This window comes from Vidua macroura, chromosome 11 (assembly GCF_024509145.1).
Source record: "Vidua macroura isolate BioBank_ID:100142 chromosome 11, ASM2450914v1, whole genome shotgun sequence".
Taxonomy (NCBI): Eukaryota; Metazoa; Chordata; class Aves; order Passeriformes; family Viduidae; genus Vidua; species Vidua macroura.
In genome coordinates this window covers 20,416,339-20,436,877 of record NC_071581.1, presented here as the reverse complement: position 1 = coordinate 20,436,877, position 20,539 = coordinate 20,416,339, and the positions used below count along the sequence as shown (strand labels likewise).

Below are 20,539 nucleotides of genomic sequence, written 5' to 3'. Positions count from 1 at the left end.
GGCTGGGAATGACCAGTTGCCTCCAGTCTATCAGGAGCCACCTCTGCCTTGCCATTCTGCAAAATGTGGATGTTCCTGGGGCTGCAGCAGAGATGGACCAGAGATAGATCCATATCCTGAACTCATTTCTCCCAGGCACTTCAGTGGGATGCCCAGCCCAGAACAATGGCAGGATACACGACCCTAAACATTTCTGCAGGGCTTTGAAAGATGAAAAGCAGAGATTTTGCTACCTATGTCAGAGGAGGGGCAGGGAAACGTTCCATGATGTTTACAGCAGCCATCACGGACGTTACACATGGAAACATGGGAAATGCTGCCCTTTTCTGGGAGGGAGATAATCTTTAAGAGATGGCAACCAGGAAATCAAAGCATTTGGTACACAACAGCCTCCCAAGCAGGGGGGTTTGCCCGAGGAACGTGGCCATGGCCACAGATGTTTCCTCCAGAGCCAGAAGTGCTGTGAGGGGCTGTTCCTTCGGAGGAACCGGAACGAGAGAAATCCCTGCACATGCTTTTCCTCCCCCTCCTCAGCCCTGTGGAGAAAAAACACAGCCCCAGTGCTGGATTTTTCAATGGAAACATTTCCCTAAAAGCTGTTTGTTTCTCCCTTTGGAGCAGTAGAAGATGATGAAATAAAAGAAAAAAAAAAAAAAAAGGCATACACAAAATAAAGGCATGACTTGGAGACAGCGTTTAACCATCCCTTTCCTGACTTTTTTTTTATTGGGATGATGGGATAAAACCTCTGTCCTTCCAGGCTGCTTGCTGGGAGGGGATCAGGGAGATGCTGGAGGGCTGGATGTGGACCTGGATGTGAGATCCAAGAAAAAGCCTTGATGGTGAGAGATTTTCTTCTCCCCTTTTTCCTTCCCTGGAAACAAACAGTCTCTGACTCTTGTAGCTCAGAGCCTACCCAACAACCCAGCTTGTTTACTGTTGTCTTTGGTGGCTGGAAGCTTGTGTGGCCTTGTCTGTGTTCCAGGAAACGCATGGACACGGCTGGCTGAAGGAAAACCCTCACGCCTGTGCAGTTCTGGGGTGGCACGGAGCCACCTCGGCCTCATTGTTAGCAGATTCCAGCGTTGCCTCACTGCTCTGTGCCACACACCACGCTGGGACTGATGGCCTCCAACAAAAAACCCCTCCAAAGTCACCCTGTTCTCCATCATGGGGCTGGTGGAGGCTCCATTCACCCCGTGCTGGTTTCACTCTGCATTTCTGCCACAAATCAGGGTAGGCAGAAAGGGAGAATGGTTCTGGGAAGGTCACGTCCCTCATGGAACACTGGTGGTCACTGCTGGTCCCAAACCCAGCTCCAGGGGTTCACTCCAGACCAGCATCTTCCCCCACTGAACCTTCAAAAAGAGGGGAGAGCAGCAACAGCAGCTCAGCAGCAGCATCCCAAGTGTTTGTGCCGTGAAAGGAGCTGGAAAGAATGCGCCCGACCACATGACAGGCGAGGACATCGGGCTGTGCAGAGAATAGAGAGCCCTCAGTCTGAATTACTGGGAACAAAGTTGGCTCAGGAAAGCATTTCCCATTGTACTGCTGAACCTTTCTTCTCCTCACACAGCTCTGCTGCTGCTGCACCCAAGGCTGTGCTAGGGATCACTTCACTCCCTATTAAAAGCAGAGTAGAGATCTATCAGCAGCATTTCAGGCTTTTCTGCAGCATCCAGGCACTGCTTTGCCACTGCTGATGATTTTCTGATGAGTCTTAAGCAGTAAAACTGGGCCAGGAGCCACCTGAGATGAGGCACATTTTGTATCTTTGTGCACAGGTCACAGCTACAGCAGGTACAGAATGAGGAATTACAACTTGAGGAAGTATTCTGCTCTTTAAAGGCTGTTCATTCAGGCAGAGAATATTTCAGAGTATGGATTTTATGGTTTGATTGTTGGTATCTTGCATGACCTTGGTCTCAACCGAAGTAAAACATAAGCAGGCTTCAATTCCTCGAGATTTCTTATAAGATCAGAACCCAAGGATTCGATAAAATCTCTTGCATTTTAGAGTTTTGTGGACTTACAGAAATCCCTCCTGACTCTGCTCTAAGTGATGCCTTCCTGAGCATGCAGAGAGCCTGGAACAATAGCTCTGACAGAGGCAGACTGCCCCATTCACTTTTCCTACACAGTCTGCTGTTTCCTTTAGGGTCAGCCCACAGGAGAAAATCCACATCATGCAGCTGGTTGGCCACTCTTGTGTTTAATTCATTTCATTTAATTCAACAGCACTTTGGCAGCTGGCACTGAAATGTCTTTTAGCTGGAGAAGAGCAGCACCAAGAGCCCCATCCCTGCCCCTGCTTCCCTGACTCTCCAAGGTAGAAGTGCACTGATTTCAGAGAGGGATTTACTGACTGGGATGGCAGCACCTGCATAACCTCAAGCAAAAAATACAAGGATCATTACAGCATTTGTCCAGTCCCTTCAAAATGCTAATAAGCTTAAGCTTACAGTAATTATTTTTCTTCCTAACCACAGTTCATAGAATCATGAAAGTTGAAAAAGAGCTCCAGCATCATGAAATCCAATCTGTGACCCATCCCCACCTTGTCACCAGCCCAGAGCACTGAGTGCCAGGTCCAGCCCTTCTTTGGACACGTCCACCACCTCCCTGGGGAGCCCCTTCCAATTCCTGACCACCCTTTCCATGAAGAAATTCCTCCTCATTTCCAACCTGTTGCATACCCCTAGTTAGCATCTCCTCGTAGGATGGTTTGGAGTTTAACTCTCAGCTGGGAAAGCAACAGGATGTTGGGTAAATACAGTGAAATGTGGCAGTGAAACACAGGACAGGCTGGAAAGAGCCAAGATTTTGGACACTGCTCACCTGTGGGCTTCATCCAGAACCACAACTACAAACAGAAAAACATCCAGATGTTTGTCCAAACAAAACTGGCCCCTGGCTGCAGGCTGGGCTGGCAGGACAGCAAGCAAAGTTACCACATTTACAGAACACATCAACAGATCTGCACTGAAACTCAAGATGGGAAGAAAGCAAAGAAGGTAGAGGATGGTCACAAATGTGACCAGAAAAGGGTGGTTTCACCTGAAATGCAACAGGGGAAGTTTGAAATGCTGAAGTTTTCGTTGGCAGAGTCACTGGCTTTTAACTGCTAAGGTCACCTGGGCATCTTCAGCAGAGCAAGAAATATCCCAGAGTCAAAAGGAACAGCAAATGATCTCATTTCTCAATTTGCCATCATTTGGAAAGGGCAGGCAGGGATGGATAATTATTTTTTTGTTTTTCTTTCCTCTGCGTTGGAAGCTGATGATGCAGTGAGTGTGTTTGGGTAGTAACATAACCCTGGCTCTCAGCCTTGAATGCACAAGCCCTGAAATGAGACCCAGAGGGTTGTGCAGTGCTTGCCTGAATCTGGGCTCAGTGATCCTGGAAATCACTTGGAGCTGTACAAAGAATGGAATGGAACTACTGATTTATTCCAGATCCTTTGCTGACCTTACAAGAAGTTCACAGAATGACAGAATGGTTTGGGTTGGAAGGGATTTGAAAGATCACCTTGTTCCAACCTGTGCTGTGAACAAGGACACCTTCCACCATCCCAGGCTGCTCCAAGCCCTGTCCAGCCTGGCTTTGGGCACTGCCAGGGATCCAGGGGCAGCCACAGCTGCTCTGAGCACCCTGTGCCAGGGCCTGCCCACCCTCCCAGGGGAGAATTTCTCCCTGATATCCCATCTAACCCTGCCCTCTGGCACTTTGAAGCCATTCCCTGTGTGCTGTCACTCCAGGCCCTTGTCCAGTGTCCCTCTCCATGGGGAGGAGGAGTCACTTCCATTTGGAAAGTTATGAGCTCACCCCTGAGCCTTCCTTCCTCCAGGTGAACAATCCCAGCTCTCTCCACCTTTCCTCCCAGCAGAGCTGCTCCATCCCTCTGCTCATCCTGGTGCCTCCTCTGGACTCTGCCCAGCAGCTCCCTGTCCTTCCTGTGCTGGGATGCCAGGGCTGGATGCAGCTCCAAAGCTTTCCTTCAGCCCTTCCCTACAGAGCCACGTGATAACGATGAGAACTTTTTATTTAATACTGAATAAACGTCTGACCCTCAAGGCATAATAATCTGCTTAAAATATACTTAACAGTACTCCCTGGCTAAAAAAAAAAAAAAAAACAACCAACTTTCCAACTCTTACTTTAAAGAAAAAAAATCCATTTAGATGCTTACTTTGACTACATGCCCAGCATCACTGGCAAAAGTGCTTCTGTTTAAAAAGGATGGCTGGGCCAAAATTTAACTTGTTTTTCAGGAATAGGAAACCCAAGGGAAAAAAAAAAAAAGGTAATAAGAGCCATAGCAGATAAATCATTATTGGCCATTACACTGGAAGGGAATGTTCATGTCCAGGACAGTGCCTGGGAGCACTTTCACCTGGAGAAGTTGGGTGGTGATGTCTCACCCTCCTCTCTGATGATGTGGAAGAGCATCAGGGATGCTGACAAAGCATCAATCTCCAGCAAATTCCCAAAGAATTCCACGCCAGACTAAGCACCAACAAGTTCTGACCATGGTGTGCCTGCTTTTCATTTCCACTACAACAACAACAACAATAATAATATAAATAATTATAAATAATATTGTAAATTATGATTATAATAAATTATTATTATTAATGTTATATCACAAAGGCAAAGGAATCACATCCCATTAGAAGAGACACTCAGGAAAAGCAGCTAATTATAAAATTATATAGATAAATTATAAAATTATAATTTTATAATTATCTGATCCATCAGAAAAGCAGAGAAAACTGGGATTTGCTTTCCTAAGGTTTACCAGGGGGTGATTTAGCAAAAAGCTGAGAAAAGGGTTCCCATCTTTCCCACCAGCTCTTACTAGAGCTAGAACTAAACCAGTGTTTCCACAGCCACTCCTCAAGGCACAAAAAAGAAAAAACTCTCTCTCCCTGGTCATTTTTATAAAAAATAAATTGAAAACTTCCAACAGGCAAAGCCCATTTTTCAGTAAAGAGAACTGTCACCCTTAGGACAGATTTCCTGCTGCTGGCTTTTAACCTGACAGGTCTAAAGGGGCAGGTCTAACCTTAATGACTGACTGGAGCCACTGTGCTGCAGGTGCTAAGGGGCAGGGCTTTAAGCTTTAAGCTTTTAAGGCTTAACAAAAACACCAAACAGCACCAAAACCAGAGTGTGGGTACTTTGTGGGCAATTATTTATAGAGAAATGGCTCCTCTGTCACCTGTGGGGATAAACCTTTGCATGTCTGAGTGCAGAAGTGAGGAGAGTTTGTGCAGAAATTTGATTCTGTTAAACCTGAGGGTTACAAAAAAACCTTTAAACTTCAGGTTGGCTTCTCACAAAACAGTGAAAACACCTTTTTTTGTGTGTTTTTTTTTTTTTTTTTCTCCTCCATACTCATTTGTGACCATTGGTTCCTCCTTGCCCTTTGTTCCTCTGGCTTTTGGCCAGCTCCACTCTCAGAGCGTTGCCCCCAAGGCTCAGGCCTTGCAAGGAGGACACAGCTCTGTGTGCAGCTCCCTGATCCCTGTAGTCCAGGAAAGCCCTGTGCTGTGCTCCCTGCCACTTCAAGCCAACAGGAACCACCTGCAATTCCCTCAGGGCACTTTTCAGCTCGCTCACTCTCAGGCTGCCAGGCAAGTTCCCCACGAACACAGTGGTGATTGTGTCAGATCCCTCTAATTTGGGATTTACAGGATCACTTTCCTGTCCCACTGGAGCTGAGCCTGGAGCAGCCTGTGCTTGGGGATTTGCAGCCATCACCTTCTTGTTTGAAACTGCTGCTCTCTTGGTGTTTGCCAGGGCTGGGTGTTCATCTTGGAGGGTGACATCCTTGCCAGCCTGCTTCTCCCTGCAACGAAGAGTCTTTAGGATGGGGATTTTTCCCAGCATCTCAGAGCTGACCTAAAAAGGAGGAAGATGGATATAATTATTATAAAAGGATTTCTTGCCTTCCAGAAAAAGATGATGAGCATCAGGGCTCGTTTGTGCCATAAAAAGAGAGGAGCCTTATTATCCTGCTGCCACACAGAGTGCCAGAGCATTCCAAATGTTCCTAATTGCTGCTCTGATTGGGAAGTCTCCCTAAATACACACTGCAGGACAAAAATAAACATTAGTGGCTCTTGAAGGGAGCAGCACAACATGGATCCAGCAGGCAAATCCCAACCAAAGTCAGGACTATTCCAATTTGACATTTATTTATCCGAGTGCCTTCAGATCTGCATTTTCCTTGTTTTCCCTCTGTGTTTGCTTTGACTGAGAGCCTGTGCTCCTGCCCTGGCAGAATCCTACACAATCCCTGCCCTGGCAGAATCCTACACAATCCCTACCCTGGCAGAATCCTACACAATCCCTGGCCTGGCAGAATCCTACACAATCCCTACCCTGGCAGAATCCTACACAATCCCCTGGCCTGGCAGAATCCTACACAATCCCTACCCTGGCAGAATCCTACACAATCCCTGTTCTGGCAGAATCCTATACAATTCCCTGCCCTGGCAGAATCCTACACAATCCCTACCCTGGCAGAACCCTACACAATCCCTGGCCTGGCAGAATCCATCCCAATCCATCAGACACTTCCATTCTGCAGAGCTCCTGGTGCTCTTTTCCCCCAGAACAGGATATCCCATGGGCTGGGTCACACAATGGTGGAAGCTGCAGCAGGAGCGTGCCTTGGAGCAGGGTTCCTGTGGATGTGGGGCCAGCTGGAGGCACGTCCCCTGCTTGGGGCACATCCCCTCTGTGCCATCCGACCTCCCACACCACCCACAGCTCCTCAGATCCCACATGGATCTGCTGGGCTGGGGCAGGGAACGGAAGCGCTCGGACACTGCGCTTCACACTGAGAGCCCGTTATTCCTTCCTTCCTTCCTTCCATGCATCCATGCCCTGCTCCCAAAGAGCTTTTCTGCAAGAGCTCTTCCTCTCAACAGCTGAACCCCATCCATGTGAGGCATGAGATGCCCCAGGCTGCACTCAGACACTGGCAGGAAATGCACTGGTTCCCCAGCTAATGTGGTCGAGCTCTTGGCTTGCACACTGAGCTTGGAAGGAGGAGGAATTCCTGCTTGGCTGCTGGACAAGTCCAACATCCATCAACACCAGCTCCAATGCTGAAATGTAGGGAGCAAAACAGAGCCTGGGGAAGCAATGCCTGAGCTAGCAGAGACCCAGGCTAGTAGCCCAGAATGTGAGAGGGCCACCACCCTCAGCAGGCTGGACTGGAGCAGCACCAGTACATCCCAGCTAGCACACGCCTGCAGAGCTCCCAGCTCAGACCTCAGCCACCCCAGAGCCTCTGAATTCCTGCTCCTACAGTCACAGCCAGCCTGGATCTGCACAACATCAAGCTCAGCTCTCTGGGGACAGGAGCTCAGCTCTGAAGTGACTCGAGGAAAAGCCAAGGCAGGGTGGGAGCAATGTCAGGATGAGGTGACAGGCAAGTCACTCAACAGAATTCTCTTAATCTTCTGAAAAGCAAACAGGCAGGATTTATTTCAGGCTGGAACTAAATAAAAACATGATTTCCATAAAGCTTTTGCTAGTTCTGCTAACACAACATCAAACAGCAAGGACTTGCTCTGGGGACTTGCCCCAGGAGCCTCCACACAGAAAGGTGCAGAGCATTTCCACATTTTACAGAGTTATTACTCTGTGGATTCTGGGGCTGATTTGTTTTTCTCAGCCAGGAATTCCAAGTGCTGTGTTTGACAGCAAGCTGCCCTTCCCTGAGTGATACAACATCAAACCAAGGGCTGAAGGATCTCTCTTTGCTTGTACTGGCCAACAATTAAGAACGTTTGTTGTCCTCTGTCAAATTTGGATGTGAAATGTAAGCTCTATGCTAATTAAACCAAACAGGAAAAACATTTTTCTGTTCTCATGCAACCAATCACTCCTGGCCCTAAAGCACAATCCAAGAACAGTTCCTTTCATCCTGAAATTAAACTCAGTTGCCAAGGCACGGGTTGGGTGTTGGGTCAGAAAGGGAAATGCTACCAAGGGCAAACCCTCAGGGCTTTGGAGATGAGGGCAATCAGAGATGGACACTGAGAGGATAAACCCTGGAATTCCCAGGCTTTCAAGGACAATCCAAGGGCAGGATTTAGATAATCCAGTGAACAGCATGTCTAAGAGACTTCCACCAGGCATCTCCTCTCACTAAGTAGAGTTTGGCATCAGACTGCAGCTCTGGGAGCTACTGTTTCAGGCTCCTGGCAACCTCAGGAAGATGCAGTGACAACAGCATTTATGTTTTAGGAGGAATTTCTCTACAGAAAGGGGGATTAGACATTGGAATTACTGCCCAGGGAGGTGGTGGAGTCCTCATCCCTGGAGGTGTTTATGGAAAGAGAGGATATGGCACTCAGTTGTCTGGTCGGGGATCAGTCACAGGTTGGACTTGATGATTTTGGAGGTGTTTTCCAACCTCAACAATTCTGGGATTTTTGTAAGGGCTATGAACGATTTTCTTTAAAGTTCTGATCAAACACCACCATGAAGTGATTCTGTCATTCCCTCAAAATCCAGCCCTGTGCAAACACAACAGCAACAGACCTTCAGCAAAGCAACAAAGGCAGCTGATTTAAGACTTCTATTTTTTTGTATTAGCAAAGATTTGTAAAAAACATTAGGCAAATTCTGACACTGTCAGCTGACACCCTCTTGTCACAAGAGGCACAGAGGATTTACCTTGAGGGCTTTTTTTCTCTGGGCTCCAGGAGAATATTTCAGCTGGGTCAAACCTTCTAAACCTGTCCCTGTTTTCTCCCACTTCTATTCCATGGAAAGGCAGAAACTTGATTTGGGGTTTCAATTCAACAAACAAATCCATTGGGTTTTTGGGGTTTTGGGGGTGAGAACTAAAAGGGCAAAGGGGGCAGTGGGTGGCAAGGGAGAGGAAAAAGCTTGTTCTGCTCTGTTGCAAAAGAGCAAACAAAAGAACCCTGTGATAGCACAATGTGTTGCTAATTACAATCATGCAAAAAGTTCCTTTTGTCCTGTGAGCTGGGGAGGATTGCAAGGATTTATTTCCATGTGGAGGGAGGCCAAAGATATTCCTCCTCTCTTTCAAACAAGCTGCACACTTCTGGGTGCTGTGCTGGCTGGCCAGTCCTCTCTAGCCTTGCTTATCCCTATTCCTGTCCCTACCTACTGCTTTTGGCCAAACCAGAATTGAAGGGACATCCCAGCCCAAGTCTGGTTGATCCATCTATGTGAACATGGGCAAAGCCAGCACTGGATGCTTCCCCCATCCCTTTAAAGCCAAACCATTTACTGATGTTTTGAAACTTTGGATTGAGTGTTGGGATTTAGCTTTTCTAGTGAAACCAAAGCTCAAGTTCCCTGTCATCCCCTGGCCACCAATTCCCAGACCAATTCCACACTTCAGCCCTCTGGGGTTGGCCAAAAGAAGTGCTTGTGGGTCTGTGCCATAAACTCTGAAGTGATGTGGGTTAAAAATAACTCCACCAAAGGCAATTAATCATTTAATAATCCCTGCCATGGCTGGGAGAGCCTTGGGGAAAGAGGACAGCAGGCTGGATAAATTCTTCTGGCACACAATTACTGGGAAAGGAGCTGAGGAGGGAAATGTGGCCCCTTTCTGACAGAAACCTGAGGGAAAAAGTCCTGGATGCTGAGTGCCAACACAAATCTCCCAGCACTTAACCCACAGCATCCATGGCTACCTGGATTGATCCCAAAATGTGGTGGCAAATGGACTCCTGAGCATCCCTGCTGGAACACCAGGGCTCTCCTCACCCTCTGCTCTCCCAGATCTCTGATCAGAGCCACTTTCCATATTCTGCTGTGGAGAACGAAGGATGTGTTTGTCCTGTGTCAGAGTGAGCAATGCTGACCCCTGGGCCAGCCCAGGCCAAGGCAAACAGCACTGACATTTCCCTGGAAGCACTGCAGTCCTGGAGTGAGGCACACTGGGATGGGATGGGATGGGATGGGATGGGATGGGATGGGATGGGATGGGAGGCTGTCCTTATCCTGCTAGTTCACTCTGCTTCCCACAGCTCCTCATCTCAGTGACACAGGAACACCTGGATCTTGTGAGACCCCACCTGGAATCCCGTGTTCAGCTCTGGTGTCCCCAGCAGCAGAAAAACATGGAATGTTGGATCAAGTCCAGAGGAGGCCACGAAGTTGGTAGGAGGATTGGGACACCTCCCCTGTGGGGACAGGCTGAGAAAGATGGAGTTCAGCCTGGAGACATCCCAGCACCTTCCAGGATCTGAACAGGCTACAAGGAAGCTGGAGAGGGACTGTTCCTCAGTGACAGGACAAGGGGAATGGCCTCAGGATGGAAGAGAGGAAAATTTAGTTTAGATATAGAGAAGGAATTGTTCCCTGTGAGGGTGGGCAGGCCCTGGCACAGGTGCCCAGAGAAGCTGTGGCTGCCCCTGGGTCCCTGGGAATGTCCAAGGTCAGGTTGGACAGGGCTTGGAGACCCTCGGACAGCTGGGAAGGGGTGCAGGGGTTTGGAATAAGATTCTCTTTCAAATCCCTTCCAACCCAACCCATTCCATGATTTTAAGATGGACACTGATGCTGCTGCCCTGGCAGGCTGCAAACAGCACCAAACATCTCCAGTGCTGCAGATCCATCAGCCCTTCCAAACAGGTGAGCAAAAGCTGTTTGCAAGGCTCATCTCTGCCCATCCTCAGAGGGCTCTGACCCCAGATTGTTCCAAACCTCCTTGGGACAGACCCAACTTTTCATGCTGTGTCCTCTTTTCACGCTGTGTCCTCGTTTCCAGGAGCTCTGAGCAAACAGGGATTTGTGGCACAGACAAGGCCGGGGCAGCAAGGCCAGCACAGTTGAACATTTTATCATTCATTTGCACAAAATGTCCAAATATGTGCACACAATCCAAGGATGTATTTCTGGGAGCTGGCAGCCCGTGGAGCCTGCTGGTGTCCCTCAGGAGAAACTTCTGCAGCCCACACTTGGATGCCACCCGTGCACGCCGGGGACTCTGCAGCGAGGCTCAGCTTTGCAAAGGTGTTGAGATGTGTGGAAGCATTCCTTGCCCCCCACCATCCCAAAAAACCACACCAAAACAAAGCCTTGCCTACACTGACTGCAATTTCCTTCTGCTGAAGGATTTGCCAGCTTGGATGGGTGCGTTTTTTGAGCCTTCCTTTCCAAATGTTCTATCACACACCCAATGCTGTTTGTTGTCAGAGGGTTTCCATCTCTGCCACAGGGATTCCCCCCAGAGTTCATTTCATTTCAGGAAAATTCTTTTCCTATTGCTATAAAATTCTCAGCAAAAGAATTATTTCAAAACCAGAAGGAAATGCTTGCTAAAATATAGTGATTTTTCCACCAACTACTCTCCTTTCCCTCTTCATGAACCCAAATATTTTAATTTGTCTGTACAGTTTCAATTTATAATAAGCACAGCACAAATAACTTGATAATTGGGACAAATATAATAGCCAGTGTCCCAGATAAAGATCACAGTTACCCATAGAAAACATTAAATGAGAAAGCAAGTAGCTTCATGAATTTAGAGTTCCCAGAAACAATGGGTTGGATTTTCAAGACAGATGAAGCCAAATAATTCTCCACTGGCATCCAAATAAAGTTTTCCAGAGTGCTCAGCTCTCAGCAGCTCTTGCTGCCCTCCAGTAACTCAAATTGATGTCCCAAAACTCTGACCTCAGAGGCACAAAAGATCCACAAACACCCCCCCAGCACTGTGGATTTAGAAGTGTTTCTGGAGTGCTTGATAATGATTCTTTGGTACTGATGATATTGTGGCTCTTCCACTTCCTTGAAAGTCTTTAAACAGCTCAGAACACACCAGAGCACTCCAGGAAAATGCAGCCATGGATTTGTCTGCTGGGTGAGCACTTCCTTCCCTCTGGAACTGAGGGTGCAGCACATCCTCACAGCAATCCTTAGCTGTAATCCCATATTTGCAAACACCTGGATTTCAAACTCCTAAACATTGTCCTGGCCTCAGCCAGCCCTGCTCCCCGAGGATCGGCTTTTTTTCATTTTCCTAACAATGTATTTTCCAGCTCACAAGTCTTCACAATGAAGTTAAGCTACTCTCTGTTGACAAAAGCCCATGTTTAGAAGTGGATGATTTATTTACTCACTGCCTCTTGCTTCATTTAGTTTTGCTCTTTTAGCAAAGCCAGGATTTGAAGGAGAAAAGGATGGAGAGAAAATGATGGAGAAGTAGCCAGGAAAATCCAAAGGACAAACACTTAAATAGCCCCTATCAAATGCTGCCTTTTTCACACCCTGCTGATTAACCAGACCTCCCACCTCCAAACCCCTCTGTGCAAGAGCTGAACATTCAGGTACCACCAGAGGCACACACAAAATAAATGTCACTCATTTCCCTGGGGAATCATGGTGATTTCTGCTTCATATAGACACCACACTTTGTTCTGGTCCCAAAATGACAGAAAAGTGATGATTATCCCTGGTCTTCCCCAATATTCCTATTTAATCCACACAGCTCCAAACAAGAGGTGTTAAATCAACACTCAAATACAAATAAAGGGTCAATCTGTGCTCCACTCTCAGTGAAAGCTGCAGAAAAATCAGTTTCTGCTAAAGGCACAAAAAAAGAAACAAAAAAAAACGTGTCAGCAAAGCCACTTACTGAGAAGTCTGACACCAAGGCAGACAAACTGATCAAAAATATGTTGGCAAGATGGATGGGGCACAAGGGGTAGGCCTTCAACACAATTACATTCAATAATATCCTAAAAAAAAATTACAATTCAAAAATAATTCAATGGAAAAAATGCACTAGGACAGACAGAGCTGTTATTTATTTATTTATAACCTCAAATCCTCAACCACAGGCAGGGTAAAATGCTCTCCCACTATTGGAATAAAAATAGTCCTGGCTAGAATTTGTTTGTTGCAGATACATTACCTAAAGAAATTTAACTCTTTTAGCTGGTTGGCAAATTTTAACAAACAACTTTTGATTTCCCTGGGAGCACTCCCTTAAAATTCCTCAGTTTCTGTAAGATGTGGGTGCACAATTCCTCATTTCAGCATTCCTGCTCTACTCACTCATGCAGGATTGTGTCTGCTCTCTTAACTGGATGATTTTAGAAATGAAAATCCAACGACAAAGAAAAAGCTTTCCCAGCAGGAACCTCCAGTAAAACAATTCACTCAAGGCTTTCCTGAAACTATTTGGGAAGCTGAGGAAGTTTCTGACACTGGGCAGGGGGAAAAGGCCAAATCCACACTAGAGGAACGACCAATAAAGGGAGATTCATGTTTGAAGTCCCTGTTCTCCCACCTGAAAACGAGCTCCAGCCACAAATTTATCCTTGGAAAGTGAATCCACTGCACAAACAGGAATGTACCAGCAGCAGGTTGTGTTCTCCTTTCACAACCAGAGAAGCACAGACTTCTACCCACCAGTTCCACCCCCCTGGGATGGAACTCCCACTATCCCAGATTGCTCCAAGCCCATCCAGCCTGGCCTTGGACACTTCCAGCTCTTGAAACAGCAACCTCAGATGTAGGGAAATATCTCTCCTCCTCACCATTACCCCTTAAACCCCTCTGCACACAGATGCTGCCGTTTTGTTTCACCTGACAAACACATCTGCTCTTTCACCAAGTATTTCTAATTTTAAAAATTGTTTCTATATAAAAATGGAGGGTTTATCAGCAGGTTTTTGGTACTAGCAAGCCACCAGCAGCAAAGGTTTAAGATTTAACTTGAATGAAGATTGGACTTGCCTTGTGCCACCAGCAGCAAAGGTTTAAGATTTAACTTGAATGAAGATTGGACTTGCCTTGTGCCACCAGCAGCAAAGGTTTAAGATTTAACTTGAATGAAGATTGGACTTGCCTTGTGCCACCAGCAGCAAAGGTTTAAGATTTAACTTGAATGAAGATTGGACTTGCCTTGTGCCACATTATTCCCTGAGGTTTTGGTCGTTTGCAATTAGTCTGGATAGTCCTTGTTGGAGTGAGGATGTAATCCACAGTTAAATCATGATCACCCAGGAGCTCCTCTGCTATGTCAAGCACCTACAAGGCAGAGATTTGGTTAAGTAGCTAAAAACAAATTCCCTAAAGCTGTGCCCCATTCCTGGTGTCTTGTCACATGAAAATCCATCAAAGACAATGGGAATAAAGATGCCAAACCAGCTTCATTCCATGTCTCCTCTCCAGACAGAGCAGGAAGTGTCCCAGAGTTCTCTCCCAGCTGGAGAGGGGACATTTGAACATCAGAACTCACCTGGCAGTCGTGCACGATGGTAACCACAGGTGTGTCCTCCTGCACTGCTCCCATGGACACCATCATTGCATATTCCATGTCTGCATAACCTTCCCCTTTGCCAATTCTCCAGCCTAAAGCACAGAAAAGTGGGGAAAAAAAAAAAACAAACAGCACAGTGGAAAGTTGTTAAAATGGTGCAATTAACCCAGCAGTCTGCAATTTGTAACTCTGGAAAAAATCAGACCAGCATCTCTCACAGAGTGCAGCTTTCCTTGAAATCAGCACTGAAATGAAACAAAACATCAGTTTCAATGACTCCTAAAAGATCCCAGAAGCTTCCTATTCAGAATAAACAAATTCAATGCAGTTAAAGCAGAAGTTTATCCAGCAATTGTATTTAGAACCTTCTATTCACGTCCAACACAGGTTAATGTGGGCAAAGAGGAGCTTGGGTCACATATAAAAACTGTGTTATTTTAGGCAAGGGATAAAGTCAGTGGAAAATTTTTCAGCACCAGCAGGTTTCCAAAATACTTGAAAATGCAAAATCTGATCCCCAGATAGGTCCTGAATCAGCAGGTCTAACACATGTCCTTTCACAGAGCCTGTGTGAGCAGAGCAGATCTCTGACCAGGGAGTCTGCTTGGGTTCCTTTAGAACACAAAGAATTGCTTGCCTCGAGAGTTTTCCTGAAGGCCAAAACATCTCTGAGCCCCCTGCTGTGTGCCCACTGCATCCTGAGGCATTCCCTGCACTGGGAGCAGGGATTTGGCACACACAGAAGACCCAAGAGCACAACTCAGCTCCAAGGATAAATCTGTCTCTGCCACGTGGTGTGGCCTTCCTGCCACTGGGTTGGGACTTGGGACCTTTCTGCTGGAAGTTTTTCCTTACCTTTTTCAGAGACAGCCACTGATCCCACAACAACCAAGTCCACTTGTGCTTTCCCATCCAGCCCCACAGGCACGCTGTAGTCTTTTACACCCTGCAGGAAAACAAAAAAAAACCAGCATTTGACGTTTGCAGAGTGCACAATCTTCCAAAACTGAGGCAGAAATCCAGGATATTTTGATAAATCCAAGTAACTCCCCACGTTTCCAAGTGTCTCTTCCATGTTTAGCCAAGCTCTCCATGTCTGGGAAGTTATCCCCCAGGGATAACTAGAATAGATTCCCTACTACAGGGACAGGAATTTTGGCACACTGCAAGGAGGGCTGAGGGAGGTGGGCACTTTTAGAAGCAAGGTTTTTTTTTATTTAGGATCAAAACCTGATAATTTTGAAACACTTTTTTGGAAATCTGTTCCTAAAAATGAATGCAAGTGACACTTCCTATTTACACTTCCCTACTCTACTAAAAACTTGAGGAATACCAGAGCACTACAAATGCTTCAATTAATTCTGAAATACAAATCACAAAGTTAATTTAGACACAGACAGCTACAGCACAAAAAAATCTGAAGTTACAAAAAGTGATACAATTATTTTTTTTCTTCTCTCTCCCTGTTCAACCCCACCCACTCTTCTTCAATCTGTTCTCATCTTAATGAAAATTCTGTCCAGATTGCAGAAATTAAAAATTATGCTTACTTGGGTTTTTAAATATCAGAGGTTTAGAACTATTAAAAATACATCTTGTGATTCAATCACTCCCAATGCATGTGTACAGCACACTGCAAATGCTCCTCACACCAACTCAACTCGCTGCTAATTATAAATTCACAATATTAAAAATCACAATAAAGAGCCAAACTTTTTCTGTGCAGAGCACAAACCCCAGGAATTCAGCAATTTGTGCCTGACTATCAGCACTAATGCCCAGCAGGCACTTCCCAGCAGTGTGGTGAGGATTGTTTGCACAGTGCTTTGTAAATACAAACTGCCAACAGCATTTTTTCATTAATGGGCTGGGGGAAAAACCAGACACATGGTGGTAAGAGCCCAGATCAGACAGCAGGCCAAGAGAAAGGTCTCTTGCAAAAATGCTCTTCAGCCCTGAACAGCTTAATTAGTTAATGACTGCAATAGAACTTCCAACAAAGAAAGTCACTATTAATTACCAGCCATTTCCAACCTCAGTGTTTATGGGGTCGCTGCAGAACTTTATTGCCTTTAGCAGGAGATAAAGGAGGAATAAATCCCTCTAGTGCCGTCCCAGTTGGGTTTTCGGGGCAGATGAAGATGGATATAAAACCTGCAGGGCTGGCTGGCCAAAGCCCTCGGCTGCACGGTGAGATTGTAACACGAGAGGGCAGCAAGAGACCGCGCTGTGAAACCGAGCCTCAGCACGTGTCCGGGCCTCGCTGCGTGCAAATGCAATTCACAATTCATAATTCACGGCTCTTGGATGCTGTATCCTTAAAAAAACCCCTCAACTTTCCCATCTGGTAACACCTAAGAGCACTAGAATATTCTGCAGCTCAAAACTGCAGGATGTAGGAGCATGAAGAAAGATCTGACTCATGATTTTCCAAAAGACATGAGAAATATCAATTCAAATCCCTTTCAACCCTAAGACTGAATTTTCTCCTGATTTCAATATTATCAATGTACACAAACATCCTAACAGGAAGGTATTTCAGGTTTTCCAACTTCCAGCTGGTCCATCCTCAGGCCACAAGTTAATTCAGCCCTCCCTGATCCCTGATTCCCACCTGAGATGTTGCACATCTTCTCAGCATCTCCTTGCTGGCACCAGGAGGAGGAACAATCCTGTTGAACAGCCCAGTCCTCAGACGTGGTGTGGGAACCAGCAAAGTCTTCCTTGCCTGGGGAACCACATGAGAAGGTTCATTCAACACTGAAGAAATATTTTTGTTGTCACACAGTAAAAACCACATGGCCAAATATTTAATTTTTGATGCTGTCGATTGTGTAGTGCTGGTAAGATTAATTTCCTCCAATACAGGAGAATTCCATAAAAAGGTTTATTGAAGAAATAAAAGGTAAGACAGACATTTGAAGATATTTTAGGACATACCTTTAAAGGCAATTCCTTGTTAAAGCTGTGTCTCTAAAGAGTTTTATGAGATAAGAGTTTCAAACTGACAAAGGGCACAGTGAGATGGGATATTAGGGAGAGATTCCTCCCTGTGAGGGTGGGCAGAGAAGGTGCCCAGAGAAGCTGTGGCTGCTTCTGGATCCCTGGAATGTCCAAGCCAAGGTGGACACTGGGGCTTGGACCACTGTGGGATGGTGGAAGGTGTCCCTTGCCACGGCAGGGGCTTGGAACTGAATTACCCTTCAAATCCCAGCCTAATCCACTCCAAGACACCTATTGATGTGATATCCACAAAGGAGCTGCACATAAAACCCCTTGAAGATGCAGTGCCAGGCTCTGCTGTTCCCTCCTGTCGGAACCCAAGGTGTCCCTCAGACACTCCTGGATGTTCCAGGCCCAGGGCAGAAGCCTCTGAGACCCTGGCAGGCAGCTGGAAACCCCTGTGGCTTTGAATTTGACCCATGGAACAATTTACCAACTTTGCAGGAAGAACAAGAAATCACAAAAGTTTAGATATTATAATGGAAGTAGTTACAAAGTGAAAGGAAGGATTTTTGAGTGCTGTACAGGGGGGTTTAGGCCCTGTACAGAGGGGTCTGAGTTTTGTACATGGGGGTCAGGAGTTCTAAGATAGAGGGATTTGGGCATGCCCTGTCCTCCTTCTTTCTCCTTCCTGTCCTCCACGTTCTTGGTGGTGTTGGCACTCACAGATTGGTTTAGAGTAGAAAGCCACTGTTCAATATAGGTGATGGGCATTGGGGAACAACTATAAACATTTAATAGGTAATGTGTGATATAAAAGATGGCACCAGCCCTTGGGCAGGAGAGACGGAGAGAGACAGAGACAGAGACAGAGACAGAGACAGAGAGAGACAGAGACAGAGAGAGAGAGAGACAGAGACAGAGAGAGACAGAGACAGAGAGAGACAGAGAGGGAGAGGAGTCAGGGAGAATGTCAGGGAGTCTGTGTGCCTTGAGACAACATGCAATAAACTGCCTTGAGACTGGATGGCTGAAGACTACTGAGTCTTTCCTTGAAGGCACGGGTTGGAGGAGAGACTTTAGCACCTCCCGGGGTCACCCCAATCCGGGGGTGAGCCCCGTCCCCCTCCCAGCTCCTCCTCAGGGCTTGCCCAGGTACCTGCAGAGCCGCCAGCCGGGCACCTTCCAGAGGTTTGTCAGGATCCACCTTCACCTCCCGCGCTCTGCTGAACACATCGAGCTCCCTGAGAGAGCAGCAGGCCTGGAGAGAGCCCTGCGAGGGTGGGAGGGAGCCAAGAGCAGAGCATTTTGGATTGGGATTTTGGTATTTTCACTTACTTGCAGCGTCAGGAAGCGGGCGTTCCTCTGGGGAGCGTCGGGGTTGGATTTTACTGCACGGGCAGCCTGGAACTGCTGCAAGCCCAGCAGCCTGGTGGCAGCATGGGAGGAGCCCTGCTCACAGAAAATAGCACCCAGGAGCTCACAGAGCCTCTCCCCCTCTGATTTCCACAGGTTTTTAATTGAGGGGCTGTTAATTCTCTGGTAATGCCTGCAGATGTCCCGTGCCAGGCTGGACAGGGCTGAAGTGGGAGAGGAACTCGGTGCTCCTGCTGAGGGAGCTCCCATTTCCAGGCCTCTCAAACTGTGCTGGGGCTTGGGAATTGACAATTCCGCCCTGTCTGCTTTCCTGCCGGGGCTGGAGAGGCTGGCCCGGGAGCTGGGGGGCACTGGGGGGAACTGGGGAGGAACTGGGGGGAACTAGGGGGGGCACTGGGGGGCACTGGAAGGTACTGGAGGGAACTGGGGGGTACTGGGGGGAACTGGGAGGGCACTGGGGGGAATTGGGGAGGAACTGTGGGGAACTGGGGGGGAATTGGGGGTCACTGGGGGGAACTGGGAGGAACTGGGGGACACTGGGTGGGAACTGAGGAGCACTGGGAGGAACTGGGAGGGCACTGGGAGGAACTGGGGGGCACTGGGAGGAACTGGGAGGGCACTGGGGGGGTAACTGGAGAGTACTGGGGGGCACTGGGGAAACTGGGGGGGAACTGGTGGGCAATGGGGGGGAACTGGGAGGGAACTGAGGAGCACGGGGGGGCACTGGGAGGAACTGGGGGGCACTGAGGGGAACTGGGGGGCACTGGGAGGAACTGGGGGGCACTGAGGGGAACTGGGGGGCACTGGGAGGAACTGGGGGGCACTGAGGGGCCCCTCCCGGCCGGGCCGCAGAGGCGGGAGCAGCAGCAGCAGGAGGAGGAGGCGGCCCAGCGCCGGCAGCCGCCGTACCTTGAAGTTGGGGATGCGGCCGCGCACGGGCCGCGGGAACTCGGCCAGGCCGGAGGCCTCCAGGTGCTCCCACACCTTCTCCCGGATGTCCCACTTGGAGCAGGCCGCTGGGGCCGCCATCGCCGTGACGTCACCGCCATCGCCGCCCGCACCCGCCCGCCGTGACGTCACCGACAGCCCCTCCCGCGTGCCCGCCGTCTACGCCGCGTCGTGACGTCACCGGCGCCCCGCCCATCACTCTCGCCTCAATCATGACGTCACCATCACGCCCTCACCACAGCAATGACGTCATTATAGTAAAGCCACGCCCCTCGTTGTGCCAGCACAGAAGGCGGGGCCTCCACGTTGGCCACGCCCCCTCCTGCGCGCGCGGCGGCTACGGCGGCGCTGAGGGCTCAAAAGGCCTCGAAGGCGGAGTTGGGGGCGCGGCGTGAGGGAAGGTCGCGCAGGGCCCGATTTATGTCTGAAATTAAACATAAAAAAGGCGGTGCTGGCGCATTAATGTGAGATTTACGCCCGCATTATACAAATACTACGGGCTTTCCATCACGTCTTATGGCTGGGGGCAAAATCCCACCCTGCTTTTTGTAAAATAATCCCTCACATTAATTACTTTTCCATTTAAAACCGGCCGGTGGTGAATAAAACAATATCCAGCCTCTACACTCTGCCGGCTTCCCGCCAGTTCACTTCTTGCTCGCCTTTAATTGCATAGTAAATTACTCGTTTGCACGATTTATTATTTATAGAATTAATGCATTCTACTAAAACCACCCAAAAAAAAAAAAAAAAAAAAAAAAAAAAAGGAGGTTGAGAATCCCGACACTGCTGAGCAGAGCGGGATGGAGGGAACGATGAAAAGACGACTAAAATTTATGAAGGTTTATTTTAAAGTGTGCTGGGGAAGGGGGAATTGCCTTCAGTGTAGGAATCCTTAAAATCAGGAAGTTTTCGACAAGTTGCAGAAGGCAAGAAGGCAAAAAGAAGACAGCAGAACTGCCATTAAAACTAAACAGTCAACATAAGCAAAAAAAT

General features: G+C 47.8%; 1 protein-coding gene across 2 annotated transcripts; it reads right to left on the bottom strand.

Moving 5' to 3' along the window:
- Positions 1-4,918: 4,918 nt before the first annotated feature.
- Positions 4,919-19,642, bottom strand: MTHFSD (methenyltetrahydrofolate synthetase domain containing). Of its 2 annotated transcripts, none has more exons than XM_053987281.1 (7): positions 19,505-19,642; positions 18,557-18,670; positions 16,890-17,003; positions 15,131-15,221; positions 14,255-14,367; positions 13,918-14,043; positions 4,919-5,904 (listed from the first exon to the last, which is right to left on the bottom strand). In XM_053987281.1, exons 1-7 carry the CDS (start codon positions 19,622-19,624, stop codon positions 5,398-5,400), a joined length of 1,185 nt encoding a protein of 394 aa, XP_053843256.1. In that variant the 5' UTR covers positions 19,625-19,642; the 3' UTR covers positions 4,919-5,397. The 2 variants fall into 2 exon arrangements, with proteins under 2 accessions (XP_053843256.1, XP_053843255.1); XM_053987280.1 differs by lacking the exon at positions 18,557-18,670 and adding an exon at positions 18,378-18,491.
- Positions 19,643-20,539: the final 897 nt, after the last annotated feature.

Excerpts from the sequence above, each read along its gene's own strand:
- MTHFSD (XM_053987281.1), bottom strand. The coding sequence starts at position 19,624 with ATGGCGGCCCCAGCGGCCTGCTCCAAGTGGGACATCCGGGAGAAGGTG. Across the intron at positions 17,004-18,556 it reads CCCGCTTCCTGACGCTGCAA|GCAAGGAAGACTTTGCTGGT; the intron begins GTAAGTGAAAAT and ends GTGGTTCCCCAG. Across the intron at positions 5,905-13,917 it reads AGGGAATAATGTGGCACAAG|GTCAGCTCTGAGATGCTGGG; the intron begins GCAAGTCCAATC and ends CCTCCTTTTTAG.